At 42.6% G+C, this 16,038-nt stretch overlaps 1 protein-coding gene across 1 annotated transcript in view; it reads left to right on the top strand.

Moving 5' to 3' along the window:
• The window catches only part of ercc6l2 (ERCC excision repair 6 like 2), a 96,121-nt gene that overhangs the window by 21,076 nt on the left and 59,007 nt on the right, over positions 1-16,038 (top strand). The window contains 3 exon segments of the mRNA XM_033017705.1: positions 928-1,089; positions 3,157-3,364; positions 7,429-7,569. Coding sequence (XP_032873596.1) covers positions 928-1,089; positions 3,157-3,364; positions 7,429-7,569 — 511 coding nt within the window.

Below are 16,038 nucleotides of genomic sequence, written 5' to 3' on the forward strand. Positions count from 1 at the left end.
AGAGTTGTTGCTTAGTTTCAACCAAGCTAGATTTTTTTCAAAGTACCCTGCTGTGATCTGGCAACAATGGAAATTACCTGTAGATCATAAGTGTAGAGTGAGGATCCTGGATAGAGTCCCTGGCCGCATCCTCAGGACCTTTGCAGATCAGCTGGCAGAAATACTTCCAGACATCTTTAACCTTTCACTACTCCATTCTGAGGTCCCTACTTCTTTCAAAAATACTACCATCCCGCTGCCAAAGAAAAGTAAGGTAGCGTGCCTCAATGACTACCGTCCAGTGGCTCTGACATTCAGTGCTTTGAGAGACTGGTGATGGTGCACATTAACTTCAGTCTCGTAGCCAGCCTGATCCACTGCAGTTTGCTTACCTTTGCAACAGGTCTACTGCAGACACTATCTCCCTGGCCCGAAACTCATCTCTAAGACACCCAGACAACAACTTGGTTTTGGAACAGCTCTGTCCAAGATTTTCTTATTTGCTCTACCTATTGTATTTGAGTTTGACTTGATAGTATCTATGTATAGTATTATCTGATCTGATTGGATAGTATGAAAAGCAAAGCTTTTCACAGTACCTCAGTACATGTGACAATAATAAACATAGGCCTCTCTGAGAAAGCCACACTGCTATCTACTGGGAGTGATCTAGCTTGTTCAGAATGGAATGTTTTTGCTTCATATTTTCCAATAACAATGTATTCTACATTCCGGTGGTATCACTGGAAAAAAACAAAATATCCTGCAATTATTTTAGTTCTGATTCTGTTAACTAGTCCTGTTATTAAAGACAGCTGTAAAACTATTATTGTTAGTTTTCAATTTTTGTTGATGATTTACTATATTTCCAGTGTGTTCCATTGCTGAGTCGTAGACGTCCCTAAGAAATAGAATATTATGTTAAAGGTAGTTCTGCTTCTTCCACAGTATTGCATGGTCTGCGGTGTTTGTGGATGAAGCCCACAAGATCAAGAATCCTAAAGCTCAGATCACACAGGCTTTGAAAGCCCTCAAATGCAAGATTAGAATTGGGCTAACTGGGACCATTTTGCAGAACAACATGGACGAGTTATGGTGTGTCATGGACTGGTAAGCACTCTTATGAATGAATTTCCGAACTGCCACCACATTGAGGCCTGGGGGAGAAGTAGCTCGGGTGGCTGTGAGCGGCTGCTGGGCCAGACAGTGGAACCAGCCGCCACCTTAGCTCCTTCTGCCGGCCCCCGCTCACCTCTGGCAGCTCTCCGTCTAAAAACCTCTCTCCTGCCGCTCGCTGGCCTCACTCATGTCAGGTTGAGGTTGAGGTTACTCGGCTGTGGGAATTTAAGGATTTGCAGGAAGCCGCTGACATGAGCAATCGGCGGGTGAGAGGTGTTCAGACGGAGAGCACTGCCAGAGGTGAGCGGGCCGGCAGAAGGCGCTGAAGTGGCGGCCTGTTCTGCTGTCGGCTCCCGGCGGCCGCTCACAGCTCCCCGAGCTGCTTCTATCCCTGGCTACAATGCGGTGGCGCCCGGAGCCCGGAGTGCCGCAGCAGCTGTGAGTGAGTGAGTTACTGGCATTATCCCTGACCCCCTCCTTCTCAACACTCCTGCCCTCCCCGCAACTTTACCCCTGGCACAGACTCTCCACACGCTGTGAAAGAAACTCTCCCCCCAATTGGTCCCTTGAACATGTGTTGTCATTCAAGATGACAACTGATTCAACTTTTCCCTGTACTCCTTTTCTCACCATCTCTCCACCTGCCATCACCCTTCACTCCCCCCTCATTCAGTAATTCAGAATAAAGGAGACATGGAAACCTTGGGCAAATTGAATCGTTACTCTCTTTATTTTTATTTTTACGGAGAGAACAATCTGCACGTTAAAGTTAAAGGTTTAGTCTTAGTAATGGTGAGGGACTGGCAATATAATTTCAAATAATGATGGTCATGATTTGAAGGGAACCTTCAAATTGTGATGTTCGCATGCACTGCTGCTGTCCTTTGTTGTAGAAATCACTAATTTGGGAGATGATGTTGCAGTAATCTGAGCAAATAACAGCAGTATGTTATCTAGATGGTGCACTTGTAGTCACTATGCTCTGCTGGTGGAGAACATGAATATTAGGGTTGTTGATGGATGCCAAAGTAGCAGACTGGTCCTGGATGGAATTGAACTTTTGAAAGTGGTTTGGATTGCATTCATTCAGGCAAGTGCAGAGTATTTTGTCCTGTTCCTGATCATTTATGGTGGAAAGGCCTTGATGAATCAGGAGGTGATGCACTTGGTGCAAAGTACCCACGTTCTCAATTGTTCTTGTAGCCATTGTATTTATATGGCTGTGCCAGTTTAGTTTCTCATCAATCATAACCCCCCCAAGATATTGATGGTTGAAGGCATAGTGATGCTACACCCATTCAATGTTCTCAATAGTTGTAATTTTCCTACCTTAATAAATATCCCAATAATCCTCAGTTAACAAGTGATATTTGAGCAGAGTTCCTTGCTATTTATGGATGAGAGATTTTGTTCAGTCGAATTCTCTGAACATATTTTTGAACTGATGTTGAATATTAAGCCTCCAGATGACCCAGTGATTGATTTAATTACTTGTCAATTGTTGTCATTGCAGAATGCATGCCTCATTTACTTACCAAAAAGGAACTGTGAAACAGATTAAGGTGCGGCAAAGTGAGAACGTCTTATACAAATCCAATTGTTTCACTAACAATCCGTTAAATTATAACGATACAGTTTAGTTATTTTGAATAATAATCTAAATACAATTGAATGTTTAATTATATTAAACAGTTTTGAACCTTGGTTGTTGCCTTAGTTATAAACAATTTATCATGGATTGCTCAGTCAACCTGTCATAGGTTTGTTTACTTTAAAATAAAACTTAAGTTCTTGAAAGCAGTTTTTCAGTCAAAACATTTCCCAAAAAGATTCAAAGTATTCCATGGTAAAGCTTATTTTTGTCATTGAAGGATTGAGGCAGAGAGAGAAGTAAGCTCAAACTACTTTTATTTCCTGAAGAAAGATATACTTATGCAAGGATTATCTATAGAGATCTTGAATGATGCATTTTCACAGGTGTGTAAATTATTCCTTGCTCTGTTTATGATTCTCTTTGGCAGAGGTAATGAAATGTCACTCTGAATTCTTTGTTTGTAGGGCCGTACCAGGTTGCCTGGGCAACAGAGCTCGTTTTAAGGAAGATTTTGGCAATCCGATTGAATTTGGTCAGAGACATGGGGCAACTAAAAGAGAACTAGCTGTTGGAAGGAAATCAGTGAGACGGTTGGCAACACGCATGTCCTCTTGGTTTCTAAGGCGCACCAAATCCCTCATCAGTGATCAACTCCCAAGAAAAGAAGACCTGGTAAATTATGCTCAACCTGGCAATGTAACAGTGTTTCTGAATGAATGCAGTTTGCCAACCTTTGCATAAAAATCTTCCGAACAATGCTTATTAACTCCTCATTGAGATCAGCCATGACATTATTGAATGGTGGAGCATATTCATGGAACCAAATGGGTTCTCCTGCTCCTGTTTTCAGTGTGAAGAAAGGTCTCGACCCGAAACGTCACCCATTCCTTCTCTTCAGAGATGCTGCCTGTCCTGCTGAGTTACTCCAGCATTTTGTGTCTGTCTCCTGTTTCCTATGTTCTGTATAACACAATAATTACAGTAAAGCACTACAGTTTGTGCACGTAAGGTAAATTCATACTGACAGTCCCAAAGCATCTATGGCTTTGTTTTGCAACATGCAGAAGTGACAACTGATTTATGTTGCTTTGCTCTAAAATATAATTATGATGAATGTGCTATCTGTGGAGCAGGTGAAGAGATGAATCACTAAGAAACCTGCAATACGAATTTACCAGAGATTGTGCAGCACTTCTTTAATGGCAGCTGGTTAAACAGAGGGCTGGTATGCTGCCAGGCAACAATGCTGCAGTAAGAGGTAGGGAGGAGTGAGAACAAGATAGAGTGGGTCACAAGGGAATTTCTAGAGAAATCCAGAGAGACAAGAAATTGGTGGTGGGTTGGGGAGCGTATATTTCAGGGGTCAATATGATATCAGCTGGAGGTATGCTGACATTTGCTTGATGGCCTGTTGCTCGTTGCCCATGATTACTGTAGGAAAACATTTGAATCCAGCTGTGGCTACATTACTACCAAACCTGCAGGTATTAAATCCAGCATAGGGTTTAAGTTTGAGGCATGTGCCTTATAAACACATTAGCAGACCCAGATGTGTAGAGTAAGTTATTCAATCAACCATCAGTCGCTTTTTGTTTGAAATCAAGAAGTTGATGGTAATATATTTTTAAATGTCTTTCCCTTGAACATGTATATCCTCATCCTGTTGATACACAATAACTTCTTCTTGCGTAGGGCGTGCACAGCCTAAAGTTAAGTCAACTTGTTCTATTTGATCTATTTGTTTATGCAAGTCAGGTTGATTGCATTAGTCGAAACAGGGTGGACCACGTGAAGGTTGCAATCTCCCACCGCAGCCAATAACTGACAATCCCATTATCTGGCAATCCCATACTTTCTCAATGTTGTATGAGATAAAGGTTGATATCAAGACAAACCTGATATTTTTATTCGAGCTGAAATTTTGATATTCATATTTTTTACTCAAGTTTCTTCAACATAAGTGCGCAATAAATGAAATTAAGTATTCACAAGACCTCAGCTCACAACTGAGTAGAATTGGGTTAAATTGTTTGAATTGCAAGGTAGATATTTTTGAACATATATGCCTGTATAAATGTAAGGTTTTGGAATGCTCAGCTAGATGTGTGAGCTGGATACAAATGTTATAGAGTCCTAATCTACACTTGGACACAAGCTGTTGCTCCCTGTAATTCTTAGTGTCCACGTTGCTTCTCAGTACATATAGTGCCCTCCATAATGTTTGAGATAAAGACCAATCATTTATTTATTTGCTTCTGTACTCCACAATTTGAGACTTTGTAATAGAAAAAAAATCACATGTGGTTAAAGTGCACATTGTCAGAAAGGCCATTGTTATACATTTTGGTTTCACCACGTAGAAATTACAGCTGTGTTTATACATAGACCCCCCATTTCAAGGCACCATAATGTTTGGGACACAGCAATGTTGTGTAAATGAAAGTAGTCATGTTTAGTATTTTGTTACATATCCTTTGCATGCAATAACTGCTTGAAGTTTGTGATTTATGGACATCACCAGTTGTTGGGTGTCTTCTCTGGTGATGCTCTGCCAGGCCTGTATTGCAGCCATCTTTAGCTCTTGCTTGTTTTGGGGGCTAGTCCCCTTCAGTTTTTTCTTCAGCATATAAAAGGCATGCTCAATTGGGTTCAGATCTGGTGATTGACTTGGCCACTCAAGAATTGACCATTTTTTGCTTTGAAAAACTCCTTTGTTGCTTTAGCTGTGTGTTTGGGATCATTGTCTTACTGTAGAATGAACCTCCGGCCAATGAATTTTGAGGCATTTGTTTGAACTTGAGCAGATAGGATGTGTCTATACACTTTAGAATTCATTATGCTACTATCATCAGCAGTTGTATCATCAATGAAGATAAGTGAGCCCAGGCCATAACTCCCCCACCACCGTGCTTCACAGATGAGGTGGTATGCTTGGGATCTTGGGCAGTTCCTTCTCTCCTCCATATTTTGCTTTTGTCATCACTGATATAAATTAATCTTCGTCTCATCTGTCCACAAGACCTTTTCCCGGAACTGTGGTTGCTCTTTTAAGTACTTCTTAGCAAACTAACCTGGCCATACTTTTGCGGCTAACCAGTGGTTTGCATCTTGCAGTGTTACCTCTGTATTTCTGTTCAGGAAGTCTTCTGCAGACCGTGGTCATTGACAAATCCACACCTGACTCCTGAAGAGTGTTTCTGATCTGTCAGACAGGTGTTTGGGGATTTTTCTTTATTATAGAGAGAATTAATTTGTCATCAGCTGTGGAGGTCTTCCTTGGCCTGCCAGTCCCTTTGCAATTAGTAAACTCATAAGTGCTCTCTTTCTTCTTAATGATGTTCCAAACAGTTGATTTTAGTAAGCCTACGGTTTGGCTGATGTCTCTAATAGTTTTATTCTTGTTTCTCAGTCTCATAATGGCTTCTTTCAATTTCATTGACACAACTTTGGTCCTCATGTTGATAAACAGCAATGAAAGTTTCCAAAGGTGATGGAAAGGCTGGAGGAAAGACTAGGTGCTGAGAGCTCTCTTATACCTGCATTAAGGAGGCAATTAAACATACCTGAGCAATTACAAACACACGTGAAGCCATGTGTCCCAAACATTATGGTGCCCTGAAATGGGGGGGGGGGGGGGGAACTATGTATAAACACAGCTGTAATTTCTACATGGTAAAACCAAAATGTATAAAAATGGCCTTTATTAAAATCTGACAATGTGCACTTTAACTACATGTGATTTTTATTTTTTTATTACAAATCTCAAATTGTGGAGTACAGAGGCAAATAAATAAATGGTGGGTCTTTGTCCCAAACAATATGGAGGGCACTGTAAGTAACTTGGAAAGAGCAAAGATTTCAGAAAACTCATAACTTTATTTGGACCTAGAGTTTTACCTCATTTTTAAAAATGGATTTTGGGAGGTAGTTACACTATTCAGCTGTAATTTTTAGGTGTGAATTGTCAAACAACAAGAAACTATGTTGAAATAGGGTAATTCTGAAGATCATTGTCAGGTTAGACATGATATTTTCTCTGCAGTGATTGACGCTGAATATTTCTGAAATTTTTATTAGGAATTCTGAACATTCATTAGGTTTTCCTATTTTTTACTGAAACTAAGTGATTAAGTGAACACTGTCAATTAATAGCTAATTAAAGTTAAGTTATCACAGTTTCAAAAATCCTTGTGTCAAAATCTGTCGCAAAACCATTCCCTGACGGAACCATGAGTATAGTAATACTTCCCTTTTAACGTTGTTCGGCATCTTTCTTCATGTTAATTTATTCATCATATAAAATTAAAGTTGGACAGAAAACTTTAGATGGTACTGTCCTCCACCAACATCTTGCTTCCACCGGCTTCCACCGTGCAGAAGGCTTGATGCACATCTACCTGAAAGTGTCCTCACATAGAAGCTACTAAGAAACGTAGTAATAATTGATATAAAAACAGAAAATGCTGAAGCACACAGGCGGTATCTGTGAAAGAAAACAGGGTTATTGTTTCTGGTCAATTTTATTTCAGATTTCCAGCATCTACATTTATTTGATTTTCAAATAAAGTGAATGATCTCGGGTTTCTACATAGGTATGGTACAATTATGATTGTAATTTAATAAGTTACCGACATCCAGGATTAGATGCCTGAACAAGTCACGTGACCTAACTGGTTATCAGTGGATGAGTTAAGAAGTCAAGAATTTCCTAATTTTAAGCATATTTTTCTTCTCAGGTGGTTTACTGCTCTCTAACAGAATTCCAGAAGTCTGTGTATAAGGCAGTGTTGGAGACAGAAGATATAAAGTTGGTGATGCGTGGCTGGAGTCCATGTGATTGCAGCAGTGGCCGAAAAAGGAAAAACTGCTGTTATAAGGTCAGCCCCAAGAATTGGACATCAATGGTCTTATTGGTGAATTGGTTAATGGTGGCATTGTGGCAAAGCTGATAGACCTGCTGCTTCACTGCGCCAGCGACCTAGGATCGATCCTGACCTCAGGTGCCGTCCATGGTGTTTGCACGGATCCCTGTGACTGTTTCCACTGGATGCTCCGGTTTCCTCCCACATCCCAAAGAAGTGCAGGTTTATAGGTTAATTGGTCTCTGTAAATTGCCCCAAATGTGTTGGGTGGGGATGCAAAAGTGAGATAACATAGAACTAGTGTGAACGGGTGATCGATGGTTGGGGTGGACTCAGTGAGCTGAAGGGCCTGTTTCCATTGCTGTATCTTTCAATGTTTCACTCAATCAAAGTTAAACAGACAGGTGCTAAATTTAATGAAATTAAATCACATTGGCATTGATAATATAATGCATACTTGTATGTTTTTTTAATTAACATTTCTAAACAGTTTCTGTTTTGGACCAGTCTCCATGTCCACATTACATTCAAATGGAAATGAGAATGAACTGTAGAATGAACTGCTGTCCAATGAATTTTGAGACATTTGTTTGAACTTGAGCAGATAGGATGTGTCTATACACTTCAGAATTCATTATGCTACTACCATCAGCAGATGTATCATCAATGAAGATAAGTGATGGAAAGACTGGAGGAAAGACTAGGTAGAAAGATAGAAACATAGAAAATAGGTGCAGGAGTAGGCCATTCGGCCCTTCGAGCCTGCACCGCCATTCAATATGATCATGGCTGATCATCCTACTCAGTATCCTGTACCTGCCTTCTCTCCATACCCCCTGATCCCTTTAGCCACAAGGGCCACATCTAACTCCCTCTAAAATATAGCCAATGAACTGGCCTCAACTACCTTCTGTGGCAGAGAATTCCAGAGATTCTGTGTGAAAAATGTTTTCCTCATCTCGGTCCTAAAAGATTTCCCCCTTATCCTTAAACTGTGACCCCTTGTTCTGGACTTCCCCAACATCGGGAACAATCTTCCTGAATCCAGCCTGTCCAACCCCTTAAGAATTTTGTAAGTTTCTATAAGATCCCCCCTCAATCTTCTAAATTCTAGCGAGTACAAACCGAGTCTATCCAGTCTTTCTTCATATGAAAGTCCTGACATCCCAGGAATCAGTCTGGTGAACCTTCTCTGTATTCCCTCTATGGCAAGAATCTTTCCTCAGATTAGGAGACCAAAACTGTACGCTATACTCCAGGTGTGGTCTCACCAAGACCCTGTATGGTATCACAGCTGCACGGAGGCGGAGAGGAGAGCTCTTCAGCGCGTCGTCCACAGAGCGCAGAGGATCATTGGGACAGAGCTACCAGCCTTGGAGTGCATCTACCACACACGGTGCCTCAGGAAGGCCATCAGCATCCATAAAGACTCATCACACCCCTGTAACGGTCTGTTCGAACTACTTCCCTCCGGCAGACGTTACAAGGCCTTCTACGCCCGAACCTCCAGACTCAGAAACAGCTTTATTCCAAGAGCTATAGCGGCTCTGAACCGGCCCTGCTGAGTGCCCCCCACCCCCCCCCCTGGACTGTCTCCCTCGGATGGTCACGACACACCGCTTATTTATTTATTTTACTTTTCTTTTTCATCGGTTGGAGCTGCATACTAAATCTCGTTGCACTGACGTGCAATGACAATAAAAGATATTATTAATTAATTAATTATTATTATTACAACTGCAGTAGAACCTCCCTGCTCCTATACTACAATAATTTTGCTATGAATGCTAACATACCATTCGCCTTCTTCACTGCCTGCTGCACTTGCATGCCTACTTTTCATGACTGGTGTACCATGACACCCAGGTCTCGTTGCATCTCCCCTTTTCCTAATCGGCCACCATTCAGATAATAGTCTACTTTCCTGTTTTTGCCACCAAAGTGGATAACCTCACATTTATCCACATTATACTGCATCTGCCATGCATTTGCCCACTCACCCAGCCTATCCAAGTCACTAGGTACTGAGAGCTCTCTTATACCTGCATTAAGGAGGCAATTAAACACACCTGAGTGTTTCTGATCTGTCGGAAAGGTGTTTGAGGATTTTTCTTTATGAAAGAGAGATGCTGGAATCAATTATAAAAGATGAAATAGCGGCACATTTGGATAGCAGTAACAGGATCGGTCCGAGTCAGCATCGATTTACGAAGGGGATATCATGCTTGACTAATCTTCTGGAATTTTTTGAGGATGTAACTAGGAAACTGGACAAGGGAGAGCCAGTGGATGTAATGTACCTGGACTTTCAGAAAGCATTTCATAAGGTCCCACATAGGAGATTAGTGGGCAAAATTAGAGCGCATGGTCTTGCGGGTAGGGTATTGACATGGATAGAACATTGGTTGGCAGATAGGAAACAAAGAGTAGGGATTAAAGGGTCCATTTCAGAATGGCAGGCAGTGACTAGTGGGGTATCGCAAGGCTCGGTGCTGGGACCGCAGCTATTTACAATATACATCAATGATTTAGATGAAGGGATTCAAAGTAACATTAGCAAATTTGCAGATGACACAAAGCTGGGTGGCAGTGTGAACTGTGAGGAGGATGCTATGATAATGCAGGGTGACTTGGATAGGTTGGGTGAGTGGGCAGATGCTAGGCAAATGCAGTTTAATGTAGATAAATGTGAGGTTATCCACTTTGGTGGCATGAACAGTGTTAGGTATGTAATAGAAATGGTGTTACCTGCCTCCAAGTTAAAGGGGGAGGAGTGTTAGGTATGTGATATAATGAGCATATATAATTAGTATATGTGATGTCTTGTGCAAGTACGCATGTGCGGGGGAAACTCAAGGTGGCGTCGTGGAATAAAGAAGCTTGTTAGTTTACTCCCGTGACCGAGCCTTATTTAAGTCTGTTCCAAGCACCCAAATACACAACAATTGACGACGAGGATAAAAGAACAAAGAAGATAAGAACAAGGACAGCCAAGAAAAACGAAAACAAGTTAAAAATAGAGGTTGTATTTGGAAACAAAGTGTACGCAACACCAAGCAAAAAGATTTGCTGCCAAATGGTTTTGAATTGACGCGAAAAAGAAAAAAATGTCGGAACGGGAAGCAAGAACGTTAAGGAAAACAAGCGGAGCAGTAAGGGTCACCGAGGGCAGCTGGAAGCTAGGAGCGACGGTGTCAACTTACCTGGAACGTTTTCCAGGGCTACGTAGCCCACAGCCAGGCCCAAGCAGCAGCCACAGATGTCGGGTGAGGGCCTAGTACCGTGTAGGCCACGGACAGGTCCGGAAAAGCCACCGAGAAAAGCCGAGTCTTCAGCCCGGCCGGGAACAGTCAGCCCGGTGGGGGGAGAAAGCAGAGAAAACCCGGTCGGGAGCAGAGTCAGCCCGACCGTGAGCAGAAAAGCGGACAGGCCCGCGAGAGAAGCCGAGAGAAGCCGAGAAAGCTCGGTCGCAAGAGACGGCCGAGAGCGGGGAAAGCCCGGACGTGAGAGGAAGTCTGGTCCCGAGCGAAGAGTGGGTCCACGCAAGAGAAGCATGACACAGCACTCAAGCACTTCAGCCCGGTCGGGAGCAGGGTCAACCCGGTGGGTGGAGTAAGCGGAGAAAGCCCGGTCGCGGCAGATGGCCGAGAGTGGAGAAAGCCCGGTTGCGGGAGAATGCCGGCCGAGAGAGAAGAGGGTCTACGCGAGAGAAGCGGGACATAGTACGTAGCCAGCCCCCGACGGCAGGGCACAGTCCCGATGCTTGGAGCAGCGAGACCAACAGCAGAAACTAGCCTTACTCACCTTCCGCAGGGTATCCACGGAAGCCAGCGACAAGCCGTGCAGTGGGTCCAGTAGCAGCTGTGGGAAAATGTCGGAACGAGAAGCAAGAGCGCTAAGGAAAACAAGCGGGGCAGTAAGGGTCACCGAGCGCAGCTGGAAGCTAGGAGGGCTGTGGAGCCAGCGGGCAGGCAAGTCAGCGGAGCAGCGGTAGTCGACTTGGCAGCGAGCCAGCGGAGGCAACAGCAACGGCTGAGCCAGCAGCAGTATCGGAGGTCCGGAGTGGCCAGCGGTGTTTAAAAGTAATGGTGAGGCCCGAGGAGAGCCAGCAAAAGCAGCAGCAAAGGTACCGGCAGGGTCAGCTCGAGAGGTCGAGGATGCACCAGAGTCCACAGGCCGACAAGCTGGAGCTGTGGAATCCTTCACAATAAAAGCTGGACCGGTGAAATCCTTCACAATGAAAGCCCGATTGAATGTAATGCATTCTGAAGGAATATGGTTTAAAATGTTCTAGTTGGGCTATTAACATGAAATGTGGGTTAATAGTATAAATCTATTATTATAAGATTAAGTAATAGTGATTTTTTTCTAAAGCTAATTAATACAGAACTGTGTTTTCTTATCTTGGGGGTAATCAGTGTTTTGTCTGTACAGGAGATTGCTGCAGTTGGTTTTTTCACACTGTGGGAGACAGAATAGGGCACCTGAATAGCAACAGGTAGCGTGGCTATTCAAATGGTAGGAAAGTTGCCCCAGTTAGATTCTGGGTGCAATTTTGAGAAATGGACTGAAGTCTTGGAGGCTTCTTTCATTTCCAATGATATCACTGCAGAGGAGAAGAAGAGAGCATGGTTCATATTAGGCTTAGGAAGAAAGGATTATCACACCTTACGTACGTTACTGCGGCCAGCAAAGCTCACGGATAAAATGTACAAGGAGTGTCAGGAGGCATTAATGGCTCATTTCTCGCCAAAACCTCCAAGGGCATCCAGAGGCAAGGAGCCTGAACTAAAGAGGGCAGGGAGTCCCTCAAAGGACAAAAGTCAAGTGGACAAAAGTCAAGTGGACAAAATTCAAGTGCAAAGGGAAATTGCCATCCAGAGGGCAACCCTAACTATTCAAGCTGCATTCAGGGGTATGAAGGTACGGAGAGAGAGATCCGGAACAAACAGAAGGTAGCAACGGTAATACAAGCAGCATTTAGAATGCACAGAGTATACCGTCAATACAAGGCAAGGAGATTGGCAGCTATAATAGTACAAACCCATTATAGAGCACGCCTTCAAATGGAAAGTGATCGCAAAACTTACATGAAGGTACGCAGCAGTGTTGTGCTGCTTCAGGCTGCCTATCGAGGAATGCTTGTTCGAAAGCAATTGCGGTGCAAGCACAAATCTGCCAAGGTCATACAGAATTATTATCAGATGCATAAACAGCATCAGTATTTCAAGAAACTACGCTGGTCTGCCATTACGGTACAGCAACGATACAGAGCTTGCCAGATAAGAGATGTCCAAGTGAGACATTATAATAGTTTGAGAAAAGCAGTGGTTTGTATTCAGGCCTTCTACCACGGGATTACAGCCAGAGAATTGGTTGAGAAAATCAATGCAGCACGCCATATTAAGTCATTCATAATGATGTGCATTACAAGAAAATATTTCTTAATGCAAAAGGCGGCTGTAGTCACACTGCAAGCTGCATACCGTAGTTACTGATTAAGGGTATGCTACAGAGCTATGCGACAAGCAGTCATTTGGATCCTGAGATGGTACAAAGCATGCAAAATAGGGCATTCCCAGTTTGTGCAATGTCAGTCAATGAAGGATGCAACCATTACCATTCAGGCTGCCTACAAGAGTATGGTGGTTAGGCAGTGGGTTAAGCAAAAGAGAGCTACTGTAAAAGTTCAGTCAGTACTCCGTATGAGTTGGTATAGGAAAGACTTCCTCAAACTGAATTATACAGCAGTTATAGTGCAGTCTCACTACCTTGCTAATGAAGCAAGAAAACTAGACAGAGCACAGCAAATCAAAGCCAGTGTTGTATTGCAAAGACAAAGAGGAAAACAGGGAGAATACATGAACCAGAAAATGATAACACAAAGCAAAGGATGATGTATTTGGTTTAAGTAATTATACCATTGTGCAACAGTGTATTAATCAATGATATGTAGGTAAAGAGCAGGTGAAATTGAGTTAAAAGGGGAGGAGTGTGGTGTATGTAATAGAAATGGTGTTACCTGCCTCCAAGTTAAAGGGGGAAGAGTGTTAGGTTTGTAATAGAAATGGTGTTACCTGCCTCCAAGTTAAAGGGGGGGGAGTGTTAGGTATGTAAAATAAATGGTGTTACCTACCTCCATGTTAAAGGGGGAGGAGTATTAGGTATGTGATATAATTAGCATATATAATTAGTATATATGATGTCTTGTGCAAGTACACATGTGTGGGGGAAACTCAAGGTGGCGTCCTGGAATAAAGAAGCTTGTTAGTTTACTCCCGTGTCCGAGCCTTATTTAAGTCTGTTCCAAACACCCAAATACACAACAAACATGAAGGCAGATTATTATCTGAATGGTGTGAACTTGGTAAAAGGGAAAAGTACAAAGCGATCTTGTTTAAGGATGCTGGTAAATCGAAGGTAGACAAAAATGCTGGAGAAACTCAGCGGGTGAGGAAGCATCTATGGAGCGAAGGAAATAGTCGATGTTTCGGGCCGAGACCCTTTTTCAGACCTTGGGGGACCTTGTTCATCACTCACTGAAAGTAAGCATGCAGGTACAGCAGGCAGTGAAGAAGGCGAATGGCATGTTGGCCTTCATAACAAGAGGAGTTGAGTATAGGAGCAAAGAGGTCCTTCTGCAGTTGTGCAGGGCCCTAGTGAGACCACACCTGGAGTATTGTATGCAGATTTGGTCTCCAAGTTTGAGGAAGGACATTCTTGCTATTTTGGAAGTAGGTTCACGAGGTAATTCCCGGGATGGTGGGACTGTCATATGTGGATAGAATGGAGCGGCTGGGCTTGTATACTCTGGAATTTAGAAGGATGAGAGGGAATCGTATTGAAACATATAAGATTATTAAGGGATTGGACACGTTAGAGGCAGGAAACATGTTCCCGATGTTGGAGGAGTCCAGAACCAAGGGCCACAGTTTAAGAATAAGGGGTAGGCCATTTAGAACGGAGATTTTTCTATTACAAATCTCAAATTGTGGAGTACAGAGGCAAATAAATAAATGATGGGTCTTTGTCCCAAATATTATGGAGGGCACTGTAGCTCCAGAAAATAGGCTGTGGACATGCTATGGATTAAGCAAAGATTTCAAAACAAGAACTGAGCCAGCCTCAAATGCAATCACTTGAAGTTTTAACAGAGGCAGAATGAAGGATGACTGGCAAGTTCACTGTGGGAATCTGGTTGCCTTAATTTTCCACCTTCACTCTCTGCAAAATGAATCTTATTCCCCCACTTCCAGCAGCCCTCCCCAAAATCATGATTAGAATTACGGTGATTGGGACTACATCAGAGGATCAGACTGATTACTCATCAAAACAGAGATTGGTGGTACTTTTGGGGCTGTAGGCTTTAAATTAGTAAAGTAGGGAGTTTGCTGAGCTGTGTTTCAGTTCAGGTCTTGCTGGCAATAGGTGGGATGCTTCAGTTAACTTTTACAGAACTTTGAAGAAACAAAGTTTCCCAAACTTCCAATAGTAGCCCCAATTCCCCGCATCCACCCAAAGGAACACATCTCTCAGTTGAGACCTAGGCATGAGAATCCCCAAATTATTTGTGCAAGCTCAAAGGTAATTAACATAAAAACATTTTATACCCTTAGTGTAAATGCTAAATGATGCTGGAATCATTCATTCCAGCTAAACCATCAGTAACAGGGGGATATATTCTTGATGAACATTTAAACTACATTGTTAAGTTTTGAATCACCTTGTAACTTACACATAGTAAATTCTGGGTGTCCCTTCTTAGTAATTCTTCAGTGTTCTCCCTATGCTGGATTTTTTAAGTAAACACTGCTGTTTCTATAATATATACTTTTGGCTGGGTTTTCTACTCATCAAGTCAAGGGCTTCTGAATGGAACTCTTTTTTTTCCTTTTGGCAGTCAGTGTGAGAATTAAATTTGGGTCGGGAATTGCACAAATTAGTTTGAGTAAAGCTCCCCTCTGTTCCACTATGCATTAACCCTTTGGTGAAGTGTTACAACATTTCCATTTCCTTCCATTAGTGTGATCTCTTCACTGCAGTTTGGTGCAGGAATGTGAGCAGTTTGAAGTTGTGGCCCCATAGTTGAAATTCTTCAACTTTACCTTACGCGGGAGCATTATAGCTGGCAAAGCAGTTTCGTTATAATCATTCAGAATTCCACCGTGCCTCATCTTGACTTAAATTTAATTTAATTCTGAATTAAAAACTCACTGAGGAATTGGACATAAAATCCAGGTTGCCACTATTGCTGCACTGAAGGAATAGGGCATGGTTGAAATTGAGGAGAGCCTCTGGAGGAATTCAGTTGCCTGACCAACTGAATTCCTCCAGCTGCTCTTTGCGTTTGCTACAGAATCCATAATCTGCAGTCTCTTGTGCCTCCAAGGTTAAAATTGACTGAGATTATGATTTTCTCACTGTTTTGGCCATTCAAATATACAGCTAACAATTTAGGGAGACCTAATTTGGAAAAATTAGGTC

Source organism: Amblyraja radiata, chromosome 3 (genome assembly GCF_010909765.2).
Source record: "Amblyraja radiata isolate CabotCenter1 chromosome 3, sAmbRad1.1.pri, whole genome shotgun sequence".
NCBI lineage: Eukaryota > Metazoa > Chordata > Chondrichthyes > Rajiformes > Rajidae > Amblyraja > Amblyraja radiata.